General features: G+C 45.4%; 1 protein-coding gene across 1 annotated transcript in view; it reads right to left on the reverse strand.

Annotated features, from left to right (window-relative positions):
- The window catches only part of LOC143294629 (uncharacterized), a 105,966-nt gene that overhangs the window by 47,409 nt on the left and 31,871 nt on the right, over positions 1 to 26,686 (reverse strand). The window contains exons 5-7 of the mRNA XM_076606009.1: positions 11,769 to 11,868; positions 7,002 to 7,772; positions 450 to 539 (exon numbers count right to left, since the gene is read on the reverse strand). Coding sequence (XP_076462124.1) covers positions 450 to 539; positions 7,002 to 7,772; positions 11,769 to 11,868 — 961 coding nt within the window. The remainder of the gene's footprint in view (positions 1 to 449; positions 540 to 7,001; positions 7,773 to 11,768; positions 11,869 to 26,686) is intronic.

A 26,686-nucleotide genomic window follows, 5' to 3' on the forward strand; every position in this document is an offset into this window, starting at 1 on the left:
ATATATTTTCAAAAAAGATGTTTAAATCCACCAAAATAGAATAAACCAAGGCATCCCTGTGCTATCTATAGCTTTGTATAATTCTTAGAATAAATTTTTGAGGTAGACCCCTTTGATTCAGATGACACTCCCTTGAAATAATTAAACAGAAAATCAACTCATTCTACATTTGCTTGTAAATTAACTGACACGAACATACATAATCATTGCTTCTCAACAGTAAACACAAGCAAACCAAACGAAAATAGTCATCTTACAGACAACAGAGTGGTCCTGTACCAGGTGTAGAGGGAATAAAACAATTGACAAACGTACATGTGCGTGTTCTGAATTTCAAAACAAAGTATCATATGTCTCTATCATCCCTCACAGCCTGCCAGTCGTTCTTATTTCATTAAAAAAAATCTTAGTTCAAGAGGTACAGCAGCAGACATGGCGACAATACTTGCCTCGTATGCCGAAGATGGTGACTCGGGATTACACGGAGCAGGAGAAGGAAGCACTCTACTAGAGGCACCTAATTCCGAACTTCGTGCCATCTAGACCAGAGACAACATCAGTCACAGGGTCAGCTGGTGTGTCTCCATGCTACGGCTTACAAGTCAAGATCATACACAATAAACACGGTGATTATGAAATGTATGTACTCTCCAGATAATAAGTGGTTGCAATAAATTCCTGCCAGAGGAACCTTGCATTCAATCTGGTAAATGTGTGTGTGTGTGTGTGTGTGTGTGTGTGTGTGTGTGTGTGTGTGTTACAGATTGTTTTTTCTGTTTCATATCAAATGTGAAAGAAGTGGCGACATTTCTGCTGCTGACATTTGTCAGGTAAGGTACACCATACATTTCTGCCAGAGCTAGAGAAATGGAAGTGGACTGAGGTCCATGAAGTATAAATTTCCGCAATGTTGTTATACACCTGTGTCCATCACCACTTCCCAAAATACAAACAGCGGTTGTAAAACGTCAGTGCGGTGGTGACCATGTATTAGTATTGTGTTCATAAACGGAAGTAACACTGCACTGGTTTAGCCAATGTTCCCATTCGACACGATTCTGTGTGCACGTGAGACGTCCGACAACCAAAGTGAGCAGTCCGACAATCCCTCGCTTTGTTTAGAAGCAAACAGAAAAGCCAGTTAAGAATTAGAGCCTCTACTGGGAGAAAACCATAGATTACAATCTAACTGATATTCAAATTCAGTAACCTCCCATGCCATGTGTTGCTTGCTTGTGTATACTGTCAAGCATGCCTTCGGGTTTTGTTTGCTTTAGGTCTATGGAAATCATTTTAATATAAACCAATCTTCCGATGGAGCCATTCCTCAAACGTGCATGGGATAAAAGGTTGAAGAAACTGCACTCTAATCCAGTAGTTTTGATCCAAGTTATGCAGCTGCCATTTGCGGGATTCTGATCACAGGCGAAGCGATTTGTTGTCAAATTTCTTTCTGTGATCTTAACTGTCTTGTCAAGCTCTCTGTTGCCACATACGCACGATTCCATTGAAACCCTGTTTATGCTCCTTATAAATAGCAGAACCTGAAATATTTCTTCACATTCTAAGGACATTGTGTGACAAACCATTTGATTTCCTTTTGCAAACGATTTTCGAAGACTTGGATTTTTTTTTGATTTTTTTTTTTTTTTTTTTTTTACATATCATTTATTGTGATTGATCAGCCAATTGATTTTGCAAAAGTAAATGAGGACAAACAACTAAAAGAAAGAACTAAGAAAGAAAGCTGCCCGCAACACACCAACTTCTCAGCTGAGGTAACTAGCAAGTAAGGAACAGCCCTCAAATAGAATTAAACGTCCACAAACACAGTGCCTCTTTGGTGTGTACAAGGGCAATCACATGCATGGAAATGCTTACACACCATGCCTACGCGTTGCTAAAAATTCCCAGCTTAAGCATGGAGTTTCTTCATGCACACACAAAAAGCATAAAAGCCAGTAAGTGAGTAAGCATGCAAGCTTGATGCAGAAACGAGAAGCCAAAACGGTACACATGAATAGGGTCGTACAGTCCAGTATTCTCATGTTTAGGATGAGGATGTGCATTATGTTCTGATTATGTGCATACATATATCCAAAGTAACACAACAGGCAAAGATGTCAAAATGAAATGCCTATACCGGTCATTATGATTTCGTAAAAAAACAACAAAAAACACACAAAAACCCAACAACAACAACAAACACACACACACACAAAGAAAAAAGAACGAGAAGGGGTGTTTAGTGGAGGAAATGCATCTCCGTACTGCGAGTTACCGACATGTATGCAACCATACTCAGGTTACGTACTTTATTGCCTACGAGTGCCAACTTTTGTTATTGTCTTTTTTTTATTATTTTTTTTTATGGGGAACCCTGACCGACTTTCCAGCACTTTCACACACACACACACACACACACACACACACACACTGAGAGGGCTGGCGGTGGAGGGGTGGGGGGGTACAGAAACAAACACACACCAGAAAACAGCGAAGGGAGCAATTAGGAACAAACAGGGTTTTTGGCAACAAAAAGCCTCTGAGAGAAACTACGGTTGCTCATCCATGTCAAAAAGTTAGGTTACTAGTTCCACAGACGTTGGGCCTGTGATCTGACTCTGACATATGTTTATTCTTCACTGCAGCAATACTTCTCCTCTGACTGCCGCTCTGTCTTTCCACCCACGTTGTTCTGTTTGTTTCGGACCCGCCCTATCTCCCCTCCTTTTCTCATCTTAAACACACACACACACACACACACACACACACACACAAACACACACAGACACACACACACATACAACACACAAATGCTGAGCCCCGAACTCTTTCCTATACAAAAAAAAAAGGAAAAAAAAGGGAAAAAAAAGAAAAAAGAAAAAAAAGAAAAAAGAAAAAAAAGCCCTGTATCCGAACTCATGTGCTGTGTTTTTCTGCTACACGTCAGCGGCACCCTAAGAAACACGGGAGATCCTCACCAAGACATGGAAAACAGATTCTGTTTACTTTTTTTTCTTTTATCTCTTTCATGTGAGGGAGCGAAACACCTCGGGTTAGTAGCACTAGAGAGAGAGAGATCGAGAGAGAGAGAGAGATCGAGAGAGAGAGAGAGATCGAGAGAGAGAGAGATCGAGAGAGAGAGCGAGATCGAGAGAGAGAGAGGGAGGGGGAGATAACGAGCTGTTTGGGTGCCGTCATGGCGCTCACCGCGCACAGACAACACACCTCTTTCTTGTCACTACCACAGGATCACAGAGAACCAAGGCTGATGATGGTTTACTGTTTCCCTCGCCAGTCAGTCAGCACGTGCAGCAAATGAAGCTCTTTTTTTTCCCTTCTATTTTTATTCACGGTGAAAAGAAGGCAGTGTTTTAAGAGAAGCTCCCCCCTCCCCCTCCTCCAACAGAAACAGACTGAAACAAGAGCCTTACTGTTACCAGAGTATAAATGGTGACACGAAACCTCATCGTTATTGGTATAAATGTGTCGACACTGGAACATCCAAAAGGTCTTATTGTCCATAGAAACTGACAGTCTCCGGCACAAACACGGTGACTTTTTTATTTTGTGAATACAAACCCATTGAACTGTTCACTGTCATCAAAATAAATGAGTTTAAACACTTACTGTTTCTGACTACGCAATGGCAATGAGTTCAGGACATCGGCAGACAATGTAACTTTACATTTGCACATTATGTATATTCCCATTGTAACGTTCCATCATTTCTTTCTAACGTTTCATCCTTCTCATTGTTAAAGCATACAGTGCTGAAATTTGAATCTCAGTTACACGCGAAGCCCTGTCAATTGCTTTGACATTAAGTATTAAAAAACAACAAAACCAATATATATATATATATATATATATATATATATATATATATACATATATATATATATATATATATATATATATATATATATATCGTTACAGCCAGTGCAACCCTCAGAAACTCATATGCAGTTTAATCTGTACAACTGACTGAACTTGACAAGTTGCTTCTCCACCCTGAATCCAACACAAGTGTTCCCATTGAAGCGTGGTTAGTGCCTGCCTGCAGGGATGCAAGAGGCTCAAGGTCTGAGGTTCGATTCTAATCGGGCTAAGATTGTGCACCTCCTTTCACAAGACTTTGAGAGGATGATCTGGGGCCAGTCAAAACGCCTGCATTGGCAGGCTCCTTGTGCCAGTCTAAAGACGCCACGTGAGATTTCAAGTACAGCATGCACTTAGCGTTCACAGAAGCCGTGATAGGAAAAGAGATTTCCCCGAAAAAAGGCCGCAGAAAAAAACTCCACCGACAGAGAAAAGGTGGTGAATCTGCGTTTTGACGAAGCATTCTCGCCTCACTGGGGGAGCTGTGCGAATTGGAACAGAGAAATATGAGAGACAAAAGGTGTCCCATGTCAAATCTGCCCCCTGGCAATATCGGACACTAATTATCTGGGCGGTTGTGTGAGAAGGTAGCAGAGCTGAGTTGATGGTCCAGCGTCATTGCATGGCCATCGTCATGACTGTTCTACCAGTATGACATTGCGGTGGCACAGTTATGTCATGTCCATTCTTCTCATCTTTCAACATTGCCAACAGTTTCCATCGTGGTGTACATCCCCCACCCCCACCCCCCACCCCCACACACACATCCCCCTCCACTCTCTTTCTGGAAAGCCAATTCATATTATGTGTGTTGCTTTGATGGTATAGTTTCGGCCTTTGTACAAGAGACAAGAACACTGAAGTCGCGTGTCTCTCTCCCGGTGATGGCAATGCACACTGGTTGGGCACAAAATTTCTGCATTCAGAACTGTACAGAAATTATTCTCTCCAATCAGTGACAGAAATATGTTAAGATTACTGCATTCCCCCAAACATCCAATCGAAGACAGAATAAGTAACAGGCGCCTGAAATTTCGGTGGTTGAAAACATTACAAGAGCGCCATCTTCAGTTCATGAACGAATCATATTCAGTAAGTCAAAATCTACTCACTTTCTACAATAAATCATCAATGACTTTTTCTTTTTTAATTTTTTTTTTTACATTTTGTATCAACAGAACCTCAACCAAATAAATCAACTTCCCAACTATTCTGTCCTTACAGTTAAGTGTGAAAACACCGGAGAACAGCAGAGCTCTGTGCGGCAGACAGAAAATAATTAGCCTGCCCTCCCCCTTTTGAAGCGTGAAGAGAAGACGAAATCTGGACAGTATATCTTCTAGCCAGGAAACCGAGACGTGATGAAAAGGCATACAGCATGATTGATGATGCTGGCTACAGTGCAGGCAGGCAGGCTTCTCACCAAGGATAAGGAAAACCTCAACAGTAATCACACGGCCGGAAAAGCAAACATGCTTTTACTGGTGTCTTAGGGCACAGGTAAGTCCGAGGTCAGCTAGTTGGAAGAAAACAAACAAACCCCCCCCCAAAAAAAACAAAAACAAACAAAAACTAACAAAACAACAACAAAAAAACAAAAACAAAAAACCACTAGACATATACATTAACCAGCAACTCAACCATCCTCTAATCCTGACGTCTGCACTCCATTGCACACAAAGTAATGTGCCTTCACCCCACCTTTCAAGTGTTAAAAAGTGGTGTGTGTGTGTGTATGTATGTGTGTGTGTGTGCGCGCGCGCGCGCGCGCGCGTGTGTGTGTGTGTGTGTGCGTGCGTGCGTGTGTGTGTGTGTGTGCGCGTGCGTGCATGCGTACGTGCGCGCACGCGCGTGTATGTGTGTGACAGAGAAAGAAAGAAAGAAGGACTGAGAGACAGAGACAGAGAGAGCGAGCCACTCTTTCTGGGTGCGAGCGTGTCTGTTATACGCATTATCTGTGTGTGTGTGTGTGTGGAGAGAGAGAGAGAGAGAGAGAGAGAGAGAGAGAGAGAGAGAGAGAGAGAGAGAGAGAGAGAGAGAAACAAAAAAATATCTAATTCTGGAATAGAAGTGACAAATTTTTAAAAAAAGGACTAGTATTACATGCCATATGAGATTTCGGGAATTGGAAATGTGGAATGAAACGACACAGATTTCTGTATATCGTTAGAATAAGAAAAGGAGCATGCCATTGTTAGTGTACAGCGATATATACGATCATTACATGCAATCACATAATTATGCATTATTGACTCAACAGATACATTTTGCAATGACCTGCCTGTCAACTTCTTAACACTAATGATGTAAAAATAAAAATAAAAGAAGAAGAAAATACACAAAGAAAGAAAGATAGACAGAAAGAAAGAAATTACAAATAAACAAACGAAAGACTGAATAAAAATGAAAACACGACACACGAAAAAAGATTAAACTAGACATACACAGTCATGCAAACGAGGAATATCCAACATTTGAGGAGACAAATAGATGCATACAGCAAGTTCACATAACTGACTGACAAACGACATGGAAATTCGGAGACAAGCAAGAAACATACAATAACAGCACATTCACAAACACATATGGAAATGACATGCTGATGGCAGTTTAAAGAAACATATCAATGTACACATTAGAAACATGAAGAAGCGAGACTGCAGAAGGGAAACGAAAAAGAGACAAACAAGCCTGTTGAGTATTTTCAATAGTTTCATTCTCTTCTGTCACAGAGGAAAAAAAAAAGCTAGAGGAGAAACCACCACCACAACAACAATGACGACGTCGACAGCGACAATTACAACAATCATTGCAACAAAACAACAACAACAGAGAAACAAAGGCAAGTTATATGAACACTCTTCGTTTTCCATCAGTTTGGGCGAGCTTAAATGGATCATTCAACGGGGGACAAATGGAAAACAAACAAACAAGAGCAACAAGAACAGCACACACACACACACACAACATCGGAAACCCAAACAAAACACCACACGTATACTAGTAAATCAGCTTCTACAATGTCTATAGTGACCTTTTCACCCATTCATCCAAGGACAGACAGACAAACAGACAGACAGAACAGACAGACAGACACACGGACCGAAAAGACTCACCTTGAGTTCGTCCGTCTCGTTACTGTCTGTCTCATCGGCACTCAGGCTCTGAGACAGGTCGTCAGCATCCTGCCGGAAAGAAGCGCTGCCCGTGACGGACACCGCCCTCCGCTCACCACCCTCGGCACCCATGGGCGGAGGGGCCGACACGTCTTTGGACGCCGTCACGGAGCCCTCACGGCTGCTGCCCTGCATACCCTGCTCCCTGGGCTTGGTGGTCCTGCACGTGCCGGGTCTGTCCTCCACCGCCGCCCTGCTGCTCCCGGAGCTGCCGGAAGACGTGGACGACAGAGAGCTGGAGGAGTTGAAGAGAGTGGAGGAGTGGGGGGCAGCAGGTACCAGCGCCGAGCCACTGCCGCTGGACTGGAAGCTGGACGGGCACGAGTTCCGAGGAACGCGGAAGTTGGACCCCGTGGAGAACTGGCCGTCACGCCGCTTCCTTCCGATGCCCTCCTGGCTGTCCAGCGCGTCCAGCTGGTCCCCGGAAGAGCTGAGGAAGCGGGAGGAGGCCAGGGACGTAGCTGTGTCCTTGTCGTCAGAGGAGGTCAGGTCGTGCAGGGAGGAGCTCTTCCGCAGCCCCTCCTGGTGGTCCTTGTCGGCCTTGTGTTTCAGGCTGCGCACGCCCCTGAAGGTGGTGGGAAGGGCCGGGGAGTCCGTGCTGTCAGTGCCTGGCGGGGGCCGGCTGCTGGACTTGTCTGAGGCTGGTGGGGGGGCCTCGCTCTTCACCGGGGCTGGAGGGGGCTTCTTGGCGTTCTCTTCGTTCTGGCTGGGCTGCACGCGGAAGCGCGCGCGTGCGCACACACACACACACACACAAACACACACGCACATACGCACGCGCGCACACACACACGCAAACACACACGCACACATTTAATAACACAACAGAGCATGGCCGGCAGAACTAGTAGAAATCAAAGTTGTACAGATTTTTTTAACACACAAAGAGCGACCGCACTATCAAACGACCGATGCACTGTTTCTGGTTTCTAAAAAGATAAGTTCTGTCTTCAGGCTGTTCACAAACAGCGCCTCAAACAAAGTGATCTGTCAACCAGACAAAAAACAAACAACAACAAAAAAACAACAACAAAACCCCCACAAAAAACAAACAAACAAAAGTTTTCAAAAACACTCTCTCTGTGTTGAGTTTGTGGTGTGGTGGTTCTAAGGTTGCCATTCCTGTAACGAACATGAAAAGCTGAGTATGGCCTGCTTCTCTTATTCATTACCCAAACACTGTAACCATTCTGTCCACAAACACTAAAAGAAACAGATGAACAACTCTTATTCATTACCCAAACAGTGTAACCATTCTGTACACAAATACTAAAAGAAACAGATGAACAACATAAACCATGTTCCCATCAGTAACGATATCAGGATATAGAGATCTGTCTGAGCACACTACCCTCTTTTTTTTCCGATGTGTCGAAACGCACGTTATACTGTTTTTCTTCTGTCTCCATCCCCCCCCCTCCCCTCTCTCTCTTTCAATGGAACTGGAAGGACCTGGTGTGCTTCTCAAACTGTCCTTTTGTTCATATTTTTTTTTTTGTGGTGGGCCCTCATCATACAGAGTTAATGCCGTCAAATGAACAAAGTGGCTTTCTCCGTTTTTCTTTTTCTCTGAGGATGGAGGTTGGCCGCCGTGAGAAAGAGAAGCAGACACAGACAGATAATTAAGCGAAGGATGAGAACAACTCGTGGAGACAAACGCCGACAAACAGAGTCAGACAGAAAACGAGTGTACATAGATGGGAAGGAGAACAATGAGTGATAGTGGGGTGGTGGGGGCGGTGACGGTATGTGGAGTAAAACAGACAGCACTGCAAACAGCAGCACTACATTATACTACCCGGTCTGTGGTGTGAAAGAGCGGGGAGGTACAGACACAGCGGTGATATAACAGAGCACAGCAACACAAAACAGTAAAGGTCAGACCACGGATGACAGGTGTTCCAACAGACAAACCCATTCCCACGCCGTACCGTCAGTGTTTTGTGGGTTCGTGGGAAACAAATGGGAAAGGGTTAAACACACAGCATGCTGACTCTTCATAAAACTGCTTCACCATGAAAGTGTTCTTGTGCTGATACTATGCACAGCATATGGGTGAGTATGGTGATATCAGAAAAAGTGTTTCAGAAAAAAAAAAGAAAGGAAAAAAAAATGAAGGACACATTGTCAGAACTATTGATCATCCGTTTTTATGCGCAAACTAAAAGATTTCGAGTGGTTCATTTAGATGAAACAACACCTACATTCTAAGTGGGTTTATTCCATCAAAAACAACAACAACAACAACAAAACACAAAAAACAAACAAACAACAACAACAAAACCAAAAAAACCCCAACCCCCACCGCCCCCCCCCAAAAAAAAAACAAAAAACAACAACAAAAAACAACCACCCAAAAACACACACACACACACAAAAACACGCAAGTGCGCGTGAAACACTAAAGCGTATTCACTGATATCAACATTTATGGTGGTGGTGGTGTAAATATACATGTGTGTGTGTGTGTGTGTGTGTGTGTGTGTGTGTGTGTGTGTGTGTGTAATGTCCCCAGAAACCTGAAGTGCTGTGGACTCCTCACCCATAAGATACTCAGCTGGGAACAGTCATGCTAAATATGGTGGTGAGGGAAATGGTTGACGAGATAACATAAAAAACTCCCACCATGGTACCGAGTCCCAAATGAAGATCGAGCTACAAAATTCCACTCATCATTCTGTGACAGCTAAACACGGAATAAACCAGCATTGTTATTTATTCACCGTTGATGATTGCTATCACAGCGCAATTCCCCTCACAGCTGGGCCTCTCATATACCAGCGGCTCAATGATTGATCCGGCTGCGCAACCACAGTGTGACTTCCAACGACTTCGAAATACACTTACCACTGTGGGGGAACACTACCTCCGTTATTGACTGAACCTCAAACCTTCAATAACGATTCTGGCTGGTCGGGATTATGAGCATGTTGTCTCACCTAACTCATTCTTATGTGGGGAGTCGCAGACCAGAGAGAGAGAGAGAGAGAGAGAGAGAGAGAGAGAGAGAGAGTGTGTGTGTGTGTGTGTGTGTGTATGTGTGTGTGTGTGTGTGTGTGTGTGTGTGTGTGTGTGTGTGATGCAGGGATTACGCATGCCTCTCAACCATTCGATCGATCACACAGGCACACGTGTCGCCAGTGATCGCATGACCAAATAAAATCGATCCCTGACAGATGTTGCGCGCGTGTCCGGAAAATGTACATGTAACAAATTTCCGACTCAGAAGAAAACATTACCAACCCAACGTTCCAGAATAAATACCGGTAAACACAGCAATAAACGACGATGATACTGTACAACAAAGCACAATGCACAGGACAACAACAAGAACAACAAGAACACACACACACACACAAAACACACACACAAAAGAAAGAAAAAGAAGAAAAAAAGTCTGAACACAACCAGAGAGGTGATACTCAGCAGGGAACAGTCATGCTAAATATGGTGGTGAGGGAGATGGTTGACGAGACTGGGGGACATAAAAACTCCCACCATGGTACCGAGTCCCTAATGAAGATCGAGCTACAAAATTCCACTCATTCTGTGACAGCTAAACACGGAATAAACCAGCATTGTTATTTATTCACCGTTGATGATTACTCTCACAGCGCAATTCCCCTCACAGCTGGGCCTCTCATATACCAGCGGCTCAATGATTGATCCGACTGCGCAACCACAGTGTGACTTCCAACGACTTCGAAATACACTTACCACTGGGGGGGGAACACTACCTCCGTTATAGACTGAACTTCAAACCTTCAATAACGATTCTGGCTGGTCGGGATTATGAGCATGTTGTCTCACCTAACTCATTCTTATGTGGGGAGTCGCAGACCAGAGAGTGAGAGAGAGAGAGAGAGAGAGAGAGAGAGAGAGAGAGAGAGAGAGAGAGAGAGAGAGAGAGAGAGAGAGAGAGTGTGTGTGTGTGTGTGTGTGTGTGTGTGTGTGTGTGTGTGTGTGTGTGTGTGTGTGTGTGTGTGTGTGTGAGTGTGATGCAGGGATTACGCATGCCTCTCAACCATTCGATCGATCACACAGGCACACGTGTCGCCAGTGATCGCATGACCAAATAAAATCGATCCCTGACAGATGTTGCGCGCGTGTCCGGAAAATGTACATGTAACAAATTTCCGACTCAGAAGAAAACATTACCAACCCAACGTTCCAGAATAAATACCGGTAAACACAGCAATAAACGACGATGATACTGTACAACAAAGCACAATGCACAGGACAACAACAAGAACAAACACACACACACACACACACAAAAGAAAGAAAAAGAAGAAAAAAAGTCTGAACACAACCAGAGAGGTGACAAAGCATGGGAACAAGATACAGCAGGCAGTCCTCATGTCGCCATCTGGTAAGACTGTTTAAAGTTCTGGTGAACGTCGTCGTCATCATCATCATCATCATCATTATTGTTATTATCATCATTATTATCACCATCTTTCTTCTCCGTATTGTTTATTATCATTATTATCGTCATCATTATTATAATTACTCTTATCATTATTACTCTTTTTATTATTATCATAATGAATATTGTTATCATTCTCAATTATCAGTGTGATAATCACAGATTGTTCGTTTTTTCCCCCCATACATTATCACCATTGTGAAAAGAAATAAAGAAATAACAAAATAGAATAGAACAGAATAGAATAAAGGTTTAAGATGAGGTGCTGCGAGTCTCACCTTCACATTCTCCTTGTTGTTGCTGATTACGTAGTTGGGTTTACGCCGCGTCTTCAAGGCCTTCAGACTGTTGGGAAACTTGATAAGTACGTCCTGCCACCTGCACACATCACAACACTCCTCCCTCAGGTAAAACTAACACCAACACCCACCACAGTCACACAAAAATCAACACCACAACACCCCACACTCAGGTAAAACTAACACCAACACCCACCACAGTCACACAAAAATCAACACCACAACACCCCTCCCTCAGGAAAAACTAACACCAACACTCACCACAGTCACACAAAAATCAACACCATAACACTCCACACTCAGGTAAAACTAACACCAACACCCACCACAGTCACACAAAAATCAACACCACAACACCCCTCCCTCAGGTAAAACTAACACCAACACCCACCACAGTCACACAAAAATCAACACCACAACACCCCTCCCTCAGGTAAAACTAACACCAACACTCACCACAGTCACACGAAAATCAGCACAATACCCCTCCCTCAGGTAAAACTAACACCAACACCCACCACAGTCACACAAAAATCAACACCACAACACCCCTCCCTCAGGTAAAACTAACACCAACACTCACCACAGTCACACAAAAATCAGCACAATACCCCTCCCTCAGGTAAAACTAACACCAACAGCCACCATAGTCACACAAAAATCAACACCACAACACCCCTCCCTCAGGTAAAACTAACAACACCAACACCCACCACAGTCACACAAAAATCAACACCACAACACCCCTCCCTCAGGTAAAACTAACAACACCAACACCCACCACAGTCACACAAAAATCAACACCACAACACCCCTCCCTCAGGTAAAACTAACACCAACACTCACCACAGTCACACAAAAATCAACACCACAACACCCCTCCCTCAGGTAAAACTAACAACACCAACACCCACCACAGTCACACGAAAATCAACACCACAACACCCCTCCCTCAGGTAAAACTAACAACACCAACACCCATTACAGTCACACAAAAATCAACACCACAACACCCCTCCCTCAGGTAAAACTAACAACACCAACACCCATTACAGTCACACAAAAATCAACACTACAACACCCCTCCGTCAGGTAAAACTAACACCAACACCCACCACAGTCACACGAAAATCAACACCACAACACCCCTCCCTCAGGTAAAACTAACACCAACACTCACCACAGTCACACGAAAATCAGCACAATACCCCTCCCTCAGGTAAAACTAACAACACCAACACCCACCACAGTCACACAAAAATCAACACCACAACACCCCTCCCTCAGGTAAAACTAACAACACCAACACCCACCACAGTCACACGAAAATCAACACCACAACACCCCTCCCTCAGGTAAAACTAACAACACCAACACCCACCACAGTCACACGAAAATCAACACCACAACACCCCTCCCTCAGGTAAAACTAACAACACCAACACCCACCACAGTCACACGAAAATCAACACCACAACACCCCTCCCTCAGGTAAAAGCAAAGGAACAAAAACAGGAAGAAAACAGGGGCAAATGAACAAAGAAAAACAAAGGAAAGAAAGACAACCGAAAAGAAGAAGTTAAGACAGAAAGACACACACTACACACTGTGACTCATTCGCATTGTTTATGCTTCAGACATCCTCAGTTTCAAACACACACACACACACACACACACACACATATATATATATATATATATATATATATATATATATATATATACATACATATATTTTATTATTTATTTAATATCTTTTTAAAGACACTGCAAACATAACAAGGTGTAATTATGAAAGATGAGGGAAAGGGAGGGAGAGACAGAAGACTCATGAGGCTGGGGGGTGGGGTATGGGGAATGGAGGAGGAAAAATAGGCCTTGTGCTAAACAGTCTTCCTGTGTTGTTAAAATGGTCGAAGTGTTCGCCTGTACACGCACAAGACGCCAACCACAGCAACGTAGCAACAACAGACGAATGTGTGATGCATTTCTACTCTGTGTGTGTGTGTGTGTGTGTGTGTGTGTGTGTGCGTGTGTACGTGCGCTTGCACGTGTGTGCAGGGTGTGTGTGGGCATGCGTGCGTACATCAGTGTGTGTGTGTGTGTGTGTTTGTGTGTGTGTGTGTACATGCGCGCGCGCACGTGTGTGTTAGGTGTGTGTGCGCGTGCGTACATCAGTGTGTGTGTGTGTGTGTGTGTGTGTGTGTGCGTGTTTTCCCCTTCTGTATCCGCCCTTTTCCCATGTCAGTGTGTGTGTGTGTGTGGTGCTTGCGTGCATTGCTTGATCAGCAATCGAGGACATTGCACACACAAATAAACAGAGACATACTGAGAGCTACTGAGAAGAAAGCACTGTACGTGCGTGTATATAGAGAGTGGGGGCAGAGAGAGAGAGAGAGAGAGAGAGAGAGAGAGAGAGACAGAGAGACAGAGAGAGACAGAGAGAGAGAAAGGGGTGAGGGGTAATGTGTGGGAGGCCCACGCGCGTACACTTGTGTGTTGTTCGGGAGCGTCCATGATTGTGTGTTCGGGACTGGCAGATTTTGAGAGACGAATGGAGTGAACGAAAATGAGGGAAGAAAGACTGAAAGGGAGAGAGAGAGGGAAAGAGTAAGAAAGCGAGAGAGAGAGAGAGAGAGAGAGAGAGAGAGAGAGAGAGAGACTGGGGAGAGAGAGAGGGAGAGAGAGAGAGAGAGAGGCAGGGAGAGGGAGAGAGAGAGAGAGAGGGGGGGAGAGGGAGAGATAACTATGTATACATACGTTCAGAACCAGATTAGAAGGGATGAGTGAGTGAAGGAAGAAGAAGACAAGGAGGCAAGAGTGGGCGGGTATTCCGCCGGGAATTTAAAATAAAATTTTTTTAAAAAGAAGGAAAAAAAAAGGTGGAAAATGATTAAAAAAAAAAAAAGCAAGGTCGGCATTGCGATTACATGTAAGAAAGAAAATGAGTCACAGCGAAGAGGAGGCGAACGCCTTTTCACTCCCCACCCCCTACCCCACTGGCAAATCCCCCCCAACTTCTTCCTCTGCAACAACCCACAACCCAACGTGCCAACTACCCCCCGCACCCCCTTCCCCCACCACACCCTACTGGAACCATATAGCCGTGTGAACGTGTGCAGGTGAGATGCACATGAGACGTGCACAAATAAACTGTTCCTTCATTCCTGCACTCACTATACATTCTACTCACTGCCTCGATTTCGTCGTCGCCGGTGTGGGTTCTGTACGTCGTCTGGGGGTGGAGCTGTGGATTCGGCGGTGGAGTGAGAGGGGTGTGTGAAATGGCAGCTTTTGGCCTTCATCAATGTTATTCAGTCAAATTGTGCCGGTGCTTGCGTGTGTGTGTGTGTATGTGCGCGCGCGCGTGTGTATGTGTGTATGAGAGAGAGAGAGAGAGAGAGAGAGAGAACGAAATTTTGTCAGTTTTACGAGGGTAAAGGAGTAAACACAAAGTACTTATTTACATCCGGCCCACTGGGCAAGAAAAATAATTGAGAGAAGAAGAAAAATGTGAGAGTCTAATTCACAGCAACATCAAGAGAGAGAGGGAGGGAGGGAGGGAGGGAGAGAGAGAGAGAGAGAGAGAGAGAGAGAGAGAGAGCGAGAGAGAGAACAATGAATGATTTTTAATGACTTAGGCCAACAGCCCCTATCATAACATAGTGCAAACAAAACACATTTCGAGAGGGAGAGAGAGAGGGTGGGGCAGAGGGGGGGGGGGGCAGAAAGACACTCGGAGAGAGAGAGAGAGGGAGGGAGGGAGAGAGAGAGAGAGAGAGAAGGGGGAATGTGGGGGATGGGGTAGGGATATGGGTCTGCGCATGTGTGGGGAAGTGTGTGTAGAAAACAGTCGAAAGGGCGGGAGGGGCCGGTTTCTCACTTTTCCAGCTGTGGCGCACGCACACACACACACACACACACACACTGATACACACTGACATGCACACACACACACACACACACTACCACCAACACTGACACAGTCTTTCTTTCAGACGCACACCCACACTCACGCCTGCCCACAGAGACTGAAGGCACAGTCACAACCAAGCTTCCACAAAACTGAAAAAAGAATAATCCATTTGTCATAGCACGTGCATGCGCTTGCTCGTGCGGGTTAGCTGTGTACGTGAGTGCGCGCAAGTATGCGCATGAGCAAGCGCTTGCGAATTTCCAGATTAAAAAAAAAAAAAAAAAAACGGAAGGAAAGAGGCTGCAGCGGGTTTTCCCCTTCAGTTCCGTGTCTATGCTCTTCCCATGTAAAAAATATTCCCTACCTCTTTCTCTCCGATGATTAACACACACACACACACACACACACAATCTCTCTCTCTCTCTCTCTCTCTCTCTCTCTCTCACGACAGCACACTCATACAGACAGAAAGATACTCTCTCTCTCTCTCAAGACAGCACACTCATACATGGACAGAAAGACACACACACACACACACACACAATCTCTCTCTCTCTCTCTCAAGACAGCACACTCATACATGGACAGAAAGACACACACACACACACACTCTCTCTCTCACGACAGCACACACATAAAGACAAAAAGACATACACACACAGCCACACACACACTCTCTCTCTCTCACACACAACAGCACACTCATAAGGACAGAAAGACACACACACACCCACACTCTCTCTCTCTCTCTCTCTCTCTCTCACGACAGCACACTCATACAGACAGAAAGACACACACACACTCTCTCTCTCTCTCTCTCACGACAGCACACTCATACAGACAGAAAGACACACACACTCTCTCTCTCTCTCTCACGACAGCACACTCAAACAGAAAGACACACACACACACACACACATACACACACACACTCTCTCTCCTATCTGCCTCTCTCCTTTTGTCTATAATCCTTGTTCTTTTTCTTCTTGTTCTTTTCCTTCATCGTCTTCTTATTCTTATCATCATCATCAATGAAATATGCGGTTAGTCATCAACCGTTATATAACATCGGACATATCTTTTTTGTGTGGTTTTGAAATCAGTCGCAGTTTCAAGAAGGCGTAAAAACGTTCGTACTGATCCATACACGCTACATACCGCCCCCCCCCCCCTCCACACACACAAAAAACCCCACCTAAACACAACAACATAACAAAATCAACAAGAAACAAGAGAGGCAAGGCCTTCAAGACTCACTTGTGATACACTTAAAAAAAAAAAAAAAAAATCCAAGCTTTTTATGTATTGAGTATAATTTCAAAATGTAATGTTTAAGATGAGAAAGATCAGTTTAAAGCGAATTAAGTCCCCTAGCATTAATTACAGAGTAATTTCCCTTTTTTACTATCTGCACCAAAACGTTTGCAAAATAAATAAAACTTCCATGCTTCGCAAAAGAAGTTCCTGTTTGAACAAAAAATGATAATAATGACTGCTCTTGTTGTTGGGTCAGAATATCAGATCAAAGTGCCAAGTTTAGAGAATACAAAAAATATAAATATAACAGTAAATGCAGTTTGCATATAATTAGGCTTAATTTTTTAAAAATTTTTGTGCCTATCCCAGAGGTGCAATATTGTTTTAAACAAAATGACTGGAAAGAACTGCATTTTTCCTATTTTTATGCCAAATCTGGTGTCAACTGACATAGTATTTGCAGAGAAAATGTCCATGTTAATGTTTACCACACAGGACACACAGACACACGGACACACACACACACACACACAGACAACCGAACACCGGGTTAAAACATAGACTCACTTTGTTTACACAAGTGAGTCAACAAACAAAAACAACAACAGCCAGAACTCAATACAGCACAGAAGGTAGACCCAACGCGATGCGATGATCAAGCCATGCGAACCTGACACATGCTGCGGGAATGAAAGAGATGACTATAAATAAATAGATTTTTAAAAAAATCTCTCTCTCTCTCTATATATATATATATATGTAAGTCAAAAGAAGACACACACACACACACACACACACATATATATATATATATATATATATATATCTTGAGACAGACAGACAGACAGATAGAGAGTATGACATACACACAATCTTAAAAAGATGCTTTGAAATGTTTGCTCACGGGACCCCACCACGAGCGCAAGAGGCCATCATGTCCTTACGTCATTAACCGAATTAAATAAAGTCCCCCGCCCCCGCCCCCACACCCAACTCTCCACTACTCTCCTTCTCCCCCCAGTGTCAGTGTTTGGCAGACGCGGTGTGTCAGGAAGTGATGCTTGACACTGTCTGGAATGATGCCAGAGTGTCTGTCTGTCGCTGCAGTTGAATCCTGATGCAGGGATGCAGAACTGTAACTCAACTCACTGTGTGTGTGTGGTGTGGTGTGGTGTGGCGTGGTGTGGTGTGTGTGTGTGTGTGTGTGTGTGTGTGTGGTGTGTGTGTGTGTGTGTGTGTGTGTGTGTGTGAACCGAGCCGCCGCTGTTCTGAACTGAGAAACTGACACTGACACATTTTTCCTGTTTTTTGTTTGTTCTTTTCTCTTGCCTTCTTCTCTCTCTCCTTCTCTCTCCCGGCCATCCCTAACCCCACCCCCTACCACCCCCCACCCCGTCTCACTGGTCTTGCTTCGCCCTTGACTTGTCTCTCTGTTACACAATTTTGATTTGACTGAGTCAGTACTACAATATTACATCTCTGTATCATACACGAGACACACAGACATGATTATACGCGCACGTGTGTGTGTGTGTGTGAGCGAAAGAGAGAGACGGATGCATAGGAGAGAGACTGAGACAGACAGACAGACAGACAGACAGAGGGTAGAAGAGACAGACTGAGAGAGAGAGAGAGGGGGGGGGTGAGAGAGAGAGAGAGAGAGAGAGAGAGACTGAGACAGACAGACCGACAGAGGGTAGAAGAGACAGACTGAGAGAGAGAGAGAGAGGGTTGGGGGGGGGGGGGGAGAGCGAAAGAGACGGATGCATAGGAGAGAGACTGAGACAGACAGACAGTCAGAGGGTAGAAGAGACAGACTGAGAGAGAGAGAGGGGAGAGAGAGAGAGAGAGAGAGAGAGAGAGACAGACAGACAGACAGACAGACAGACAGAGGGTAGAAGAGACAGACTGAGAGAGAGAGAGAGAGACAGACAGACAGACAGACAGACAGACAGACAGACAGACAGACAGAGGGTAGAAGAGACAGACTGAGAGAGAGAGAGAGAGAGAGAGAGAGAGAGAGACAGACAGACAGACAGACAGACAGACAGAGGGCAGAAGAGACAGACTGAGAGAGAGAGAGACGCAATGTGATAAAGAGAAAACAGAGAGACAGGAGATAGGCAGTGAGAGAGAGAGGGAGATGGAGGGAGGGAGACAGAGACAGAGAGACAGAGAGAGAGATCGAGAAAGACGGTACAATAACAACGACAAAGGGAAAAAAACAAAAAAACAAAAAACAAATGACACATGCATCCATCCCCCTTTTTGGCCAAGCTCTTTGTCTGGCATGTCGATTATGATCAGACTGCTGCAGGGCAAGCACAGAGTGAGAGACCCGACAGACCTCAGCTGACAGTCGGAGGTCAGTAGTCAGAAAGCTGGCAATCTCGTCTGCCCTCTGCTCTCTCTCCTCTTGGTGCTGCTATACCTGTGCCCCTCGGGGAGTGGGGGGGGGGGGGGGAAGCAAGAGGGGTAGGGGGGGGGGGCTGACCTTTCTCTCTCACACACACACGCGCGCGCACGCGCGCACACACACATACACACACACACCCATACGCTGGCACACACACTGAAGATACGTACACATGCATGCGCGCGCATTAACACACACACACACACATTTTTCGTCTAAAATCATAAATGTGGATAGACGTTAAGCAAAAGAACGAACACACACACACACACACACACACACACACACACAGCTCTCTCCTTTTGCTGTGCGAAAGGAACAGGCAGAACTTCGAAGGGTGGACGGCACGCACTATTGCTCTCTGTCAACGACGAACGCATGCATACAACGCATCCACAGAGGCGTGTACACAAGAAGACGCACTCACCACTCATACTGAAGAATACACGCGCGCATACGTCGGTACACAAATACACGATAACACACATACACACACACACACTTTCTCTCTCTCACACCCCCACCTCTTTCTCAATTTCTCTCAGTCACACACACACACACACACAAAGAGATGCTCCTCCCACAAGCACACACAACTGCACGCATAATTGCACCCACGAGAGCGCATGCTTACACAGGTTCGCAAAGAAAGAAACGCACTAACACACATGATACAAAGGCGGTCGCTCGGACGAACTATTTTCCCATCCCAAAAAGATGATAACGCCAGGGGAGAGATAGCTAGAGAGAGAGAGAGAGAGGGAGAGGGAGAGAGAGAGAGAGGGGGGGAGGCAAGGGGGGGGGGGGGTTATCAGCAAACCAGTAAGCATGCGATCGCGAGACAGAACGAGATCGAGAGAAAGAGAGATCGAGTCAGGACAGACAAAGACAGAGAAAACAACAACAACAACACAAAAAACTGAGAGACCGACAGAAATCGCCCATGCACACAAAAACAGACAAAAGATAAAAACTCTCGCATCACAGATAGACGTGAGAACAGTGCAGAAGAGAGGTTACCAGTAGGGAGGTCAAGTCGAGAGAAACAGAAATGCAAAATGTCGGGTGAACTCCCCCCCCATCCCCAGCCCCCATTCCCCCGGAAAAAAACAACAACCCCAGCCATGCTGAGTAATGATGACGTGTACCCAGCTTCCTTGGCTCAGCTGCTGAAACACGAGCGCTCCGTTCTGCACCCAAACACACGTCTCCGCCTTGGAAACAGAGGTGGGAGAGGTGAGGAGGAGGGGGGTGGGGTGTGTGGTGTGGTATGGGGGGTCGAGGACGAGGGAGAGGAGTGAAATAACATCACGAACTGGTCAAACCATGGTGTTAATTTTTCTGTCTGGTATCTGTTGTTGGTGTCAAAGAAGAAGATGATGGTAATGATAGTGATTATCATCATCATTATTTTTTGGGGGGGAAGGGGAGGAGGGGGAAGAGGAAGGGGTGGGGGTGGGGGGGAGGATGCAGTTATGGCTCAGTTGTGGTACTTCTGTGGGGAGAGCATCTCGAATTTCCCACGCGCGCGCGCGCACGTGTGTGTGTGTGTGTGTGTGTGTGTGTGTGCTGACTTCATACAATTAACATCCATGACATTTCCGTGTTATTCTACCGGTCTCCATTCTTATTGCTCTGTTTGCCCCCGAAGGAGACACAGTAGAGGACATCAGAAGCAGTGAAGAGCCACCTTTCCAAGTGGCGTGACCTTTCTACACAGCAGCCGGCTACTGCATGGCGAGGACAGCTCTGTGTGCTGCTTTCACTCCTGTCGACTGGAACAACGTTCACGGACCTTCTGTTTCAGCTTCTTTTTCTCGTCTTTCTGTTTTCTGTCTTTTCTTCTCTGTCTCTGTCTCTCTCTTAATAATGTCTGTGTCTTTTCCCCCAGCTTTCTCTCCTTTTCTCAAGCTTTTTTTTTTTCTCTTTTTTTTTCTCAAGCCCTCCCTCGGGAGAAACTGAAAAAAAAAATCTCCGTTTGAAACTGTGCACACGCACGTGTATGTATGTATGTGTGTGTGTGTGTGTGTGTGTGTGTGTGTGATCGTGCACGCGAGCCACGCGTGCATTTTAATGTAAGAAATAAGAGCGCATGAAATGGGAGGGCCAGGTGTTGGGGGGGAGGCGGGGGAGGGCGGGCTATGATACATGGTGTCAGGCGGTAGACAGGTAAACCTATCACCCTACACCAACAGACACAGTCAGCAGCGGCAATGCACGTGTTTTTCTTGCAATATGCCTTCCCATACCCAACACCCCAACCCGCCTCCCATCCCCCGCCACCCGACCTATCACGCCCCGTGTCGTCCTGAGCCACATCGCTGTTTATGGGGTTTCCACTCATTCGAGACGGGTGGGGTTTGGGGAGGGAAAGCGACAAGAGGAAGTGTTTTTTTTTCTTTTCTTTTCTTTTTCTTTTCTTTCTGAAGTGTGTGTGTTTGGGGAAGGAGTGAGGGTGGGGGTGAGGGCCAAGGGTATGGAGGGTAAAGATCACCAACTACAACACGACTGCCATGTCTTTTCAGATGTTTTCCCAAAGGGCAACATTGGCTGTTACGGCAGCTGGTTTTATTGACGCAGCCATGGGGGGGAAAGGGCAGTTGTGTAGGGAGGAATGGAGAGTAGGGGGAGGGAGGAGGGGAGGAGGGGGGCGGGGGGCAAAGAGGGAGAGGATGGATTGTTAAAAAAAACAAACCTATGTGATATGGTTAACTTTCAAAATTAACAAACAACACAGTTGGTGATTAAGATTACATAAAAAAAAACCCCACAAAAAAACCCAACAACACAACAACAAAAACCATCACCAGTAATGCATCCAGTTTTGACGTTCTTGTTTTCAAAGAGAAGGTGTAAGGAACGTTAGAACCAAGCACCTGTACACCTTCAATGACAGATCTGCACAAGGGTACAACGCGAGGTACTTTCTGTGAGAACTTTGTAAGCTTACAGTTCCTCAGAAGGGGTGTGTGTGTGGAGGGGGGGGGGGGGGGCTGATCAGGGTATATTCTGCACCAGCAAGTGACAGATGTTTCCCACCCCTTCGAACAACGAAACCTTCACAACACCAAGACCCTAGCACTGAACAACGAAACCTTCACAACATCAAGACCCTAGCACTGAACAACGAAACCTTCACAACATCAAGACCCTAGCACTGAACAACGAAACCTTCACAACACCAAGACCCTAGCATTGAACAACGAAACCTTCACAGCATCAAGACCCTAGCACTGAACAACGAAACCTTCACAGCATCAAGACCCTAGCATTGAACAACGAAACCTTCACAACACCAAGACCCTAGCACTGAACAACGAAACCTTCACAACACTAAGACCCTAGCACTGAACAACGAAACCTTCACAACACCAAGACCCTAGCACTGAACAACGAAACCTTCACAACACCAAGACCCTAGCACTGAACAACGAAACCTTCACAACACTAAGACCCTAGCACTGAACAACGAAACCTTCACAACACCAAGACCCTAGCACTGAACAACGAAACCTTCACAACACCAAGACCCTAGCACTGTACAACATGACCTCAAGGTACGCAAGCAGATAGGTCGTTAAACTCCGCTCCACACGATAGATGTTTCACACCCTGAAGAACTACTCAGATACATGCTCACAGACAGGGAGAGGAAGAGGGTCGAGAGGTGGGGGTAAGGGTAGAGATGATGGAGGGTGAGGAAGGAGGGATAGCAGGGGAAAGGGAAGGAGGGAGAGTAGGTGGATAATGAATGTCTAAATTCTAACCTCCGCACCCCCCACCCCCCCATGTCCCCCTTACCCACCCCCCTTGCAGTTCTCAATTTTTACGGGCTGTGTCAATGCCAAGTTGTCACTTTGACTTTGCGCACAATGAAACGCCGCGGCCATGTCAAAGTCTGAAATAAATGATTGCATTATTGGACAGCTTCCCCGCTGAAAATGTCATATCTTTATCTCTCCCCCCCCCCTCCCACCTCTCTCTCTGTGAAACGTACAAACACGCACGCACGATCGCAAGCACACACACACACACACACACACACACACACACACACAGATCCATACACCATGAGTGTACAAATACACTTGCAAATAGAAACGTTTTATCGATTTTACGCAAATAATATTGGATCGATCTTGCAGGGTGTGGAGACCGATCCAGTTTGGAGGAGCTAGAAGCATGTTTCTGTCTCACTGCCTGTCAGTAACATGCACACGCATCAATCTATAAGCTTTTTTTTCCCAAATAAATATTTATTATTAATTTCCTTAAATCTAAACTCGTAGTTGCACTAGGACGGGAATCAATGAATCAACCTGAACCTGCATAACTTTAAACAACAATACTCAGAGAAATATACTAAAAAAAAAAGGCAAAGTCAATATGGAAAAAGTTTCTGCCAAGAATAACAGACAATTCTGATTGAATGACAGGAAACGAATGATGAGCTCCCAATGGCAGCCGTCAGTCGGCTCTAGCCAGGTAGGCAGCCTGTTGTGCAAATGAACCCGAGTTTGTAAAGCGCTAAGAGCTTGGTCTCCGACCGAGGATAGGCGCTATATAAGTATCCATATCAAATCAAATAAAATGTAAATTCAGCCTTTGCTTTTCGAGGGGGAAACTCAAGGTGCTGTGGATGCGGCAGCAAAGATCCCATCCGTAAATGAACTGAATATGGCACCTTGCAACGCACTTTCCCAGGGAAATAGCAGCTCTAATTTCACACACACACACACAACAAGCTGTGACTTCAGTTTTAGTTTCAGTTTCTCAGGAGGCGTCAATACGTTCGGACAAAGCCATAGTTGTACACTGCACCACATCTCCTAGGTAGATGCCTGACAGCAGCATAACCCAACGCGCTAGTAAGGCCTTGAGTGCATGCACACATAATTATTTGTGTACCTGTAAGTAATACAATAAGAAACTAAACAGTACAAAACAGTAATTTTCATGTAGATCTATTACATTTCTGAAAGCATGATACCTTATCGAGGCACGCAAGCAGATAGGTTGTTAAACTTCACACGATAGATGTTTCACTCTCTGAAGAGCTAGATACATGCTCACAGACAGGGAGAGTAAAAGGGTCGGGGGGCCGGAGGGTACTGGGAGTGGTTTGCTCTGTGCTGATGTTTCGGGTTACTGTTCGTTAGGAACTGGGTTGAGGTTTTACTTTATTTCTTTATCGAAGGAAATGGGCTTCATCTTATGTTGTGAATCTTGTTGCCGTCGGTTCTTTTACGTGCGCCATTCTATATGCACTCGGGACCATCGGTTTTCCTTGTATATTGTGGATGATTCCCGACACAGTTTATCATAGTTCTAAGAAGCATTACACTGTGGGCGGCAACACGGAACGTCAACAGAGATGGATGAATGTGGAGACGAGAGAGATAGAAAAAGCATTACCCTTTGAGATGATCATACATGAGGATGATGAACCCACCACCATCAGAGTCTGTGTGCGCGCGTGCGCGCGCGCGCGTGTGTGTGTGTGTGTGTGCGCGCGTGCGCTCGTGTGTGTGTGTGTGTGTGTGTGTGTGTGCGCGCGTGCGCTCGTGTGTGTGTGTGTGTGTGTGTGTGTGTGTGTGTGTGTGTGTGTGTGTCTGTGGCTATCTGTAAGTGTGTTTACCTGAGTTTGCTGACGCTTGGGAAGGCCTCAGAAAGGTGAGCCTTTCTGCTGCTTGTTCAGCCACCCGCGTCATGTGACCCGCTCCTCACCGTCTCCTATTTCAACCTCCTTCATCGCAACCCCCCCACCCCACACACCCTGCGTTACCCCCTCTGCCTATCCCTCTTTGACTCTGTGCCAGCACGCGCCGCTCTAACACAGGCACATAAACTGTTGTCCACACGTCTCTGTGGTAATTCCTTTGGTATCACTGCCGTTTTCTTTCTTTCTTTCTTTGTTGTTGTTGTTGCTATTGTTGTCGTTGTTTTCACAGGGCAAATAATCATTACGAAACAGCTGCAACTGAAATAACTTTATTCACAAAATGTCAATACGGTGAAGAGGAGATAAAGTTCTTGAGGACATTAAAAAAAAAAAAAAAAAAAAAAAAAAAAAAAGACTTTGATTCAGACCGACCCCAGTCATCCCTCTCTGAAGAAGGAAGAAACTCCTGTCTTCTGCGACCAAGATTATCGGGTCTTTTCTACTACCATCCCTGGTTGACAAATTTTATGCAACAAGCGGCTACTCAGAAAGGCACACTGAGTCAGTCAGTCAGTCAGTCAGGGTGAACCATATCTAGCCATGAGAATTTCTGAGATGTTGTTGCCCTGGGTTCGTCGGGCAAAAATTATTTGGACCACAACCGATCGTTTCGCCAATAGCTTCTTTTCCGAAAGAATTCAATGTCTCTATCTTACGAGCCAACCCAGAGTGAATCAAAGAGAACTGTACAACCAACAAACATTCTTAACCCTTTCACCACCAGTCAATTTAGAGTGCAAAATTCCCTTGTGCTATAAACACAGAAATACGGTGTCTAGGAATAGCTGGGGATTCCCCCTGTGATGTGTAGAAAATATGGCCTATCCTGCCACCGAACATAAAGAGCAGTGGGTTCATCGATAACAGACCCATGATCTGGTCACCCTTCAGTGACATGGGTCCTCTACCTAGCTGCTGCATATATTAGAGTTTGGCAGTGAAAGGGTTAAATGTACATCTAGTCATCAGTTCCATACGCAATGTGTGGCGTCTATGAGAGCTACACGCATTTAATATACTGTGTATGTGTGTGTTCGGGGGTGGGGGCTTGGGAGGGGGGCGGTTTAAGTGTGTGGGTGTGCGTGTATGAAAGTGAGCAGGCGATTGCACAAGGAAAATTGTATATATGCACACACACACACACACCCACACACACACACACATATCTGTTACATTTGTGTTTGTGTATGATTCCCTGATTCATGTTTGCATTTTTTTGTGTACTACACCTGTTACACGTGGTTACAGACATGTTCTATTCTATCTTATTCTATTCTATTCTGTTCCATTGTGGTCTACAACCGAACCCAAAGATCACACACACCATAAGCTCTGCAGGTAATCTTTACAATTCTTTTTATTCATTTATTTCTTTAACCACCACAAGCCCCCTAATCCGTCTAATACGTTCTGTCTCCATGCATGTCATGTCCTCACAGCCCGGCGCCTGTGGGCCCCACACGGAACCCGATCCCGCCCTCTTCTTCATGCTTGATGGCAGCCGGTGAAATAGAGTGATGCTACAGTAATGCCCCCCCCCCCCCACTCCCCACCCCCTCCCCCCCCGCACCCTCCCCCTCCTCGTC

The sequence above is a fragment of the Babylonia areolata genome, chromosome 1 (genome assembly GCF_041734735.1).
Source record: "Babylonia areolata isolate BAREFJ2019XMU chromosome 1, ASM4173473v1, whole genome shotgun sequence".
NCBI classification, from domain to species: Eukaryota; Metazoa; Mollusca; class Gastropoda; order Neogastropoda; family Buccinidae; genus Babylonia; species Babylonia areolata.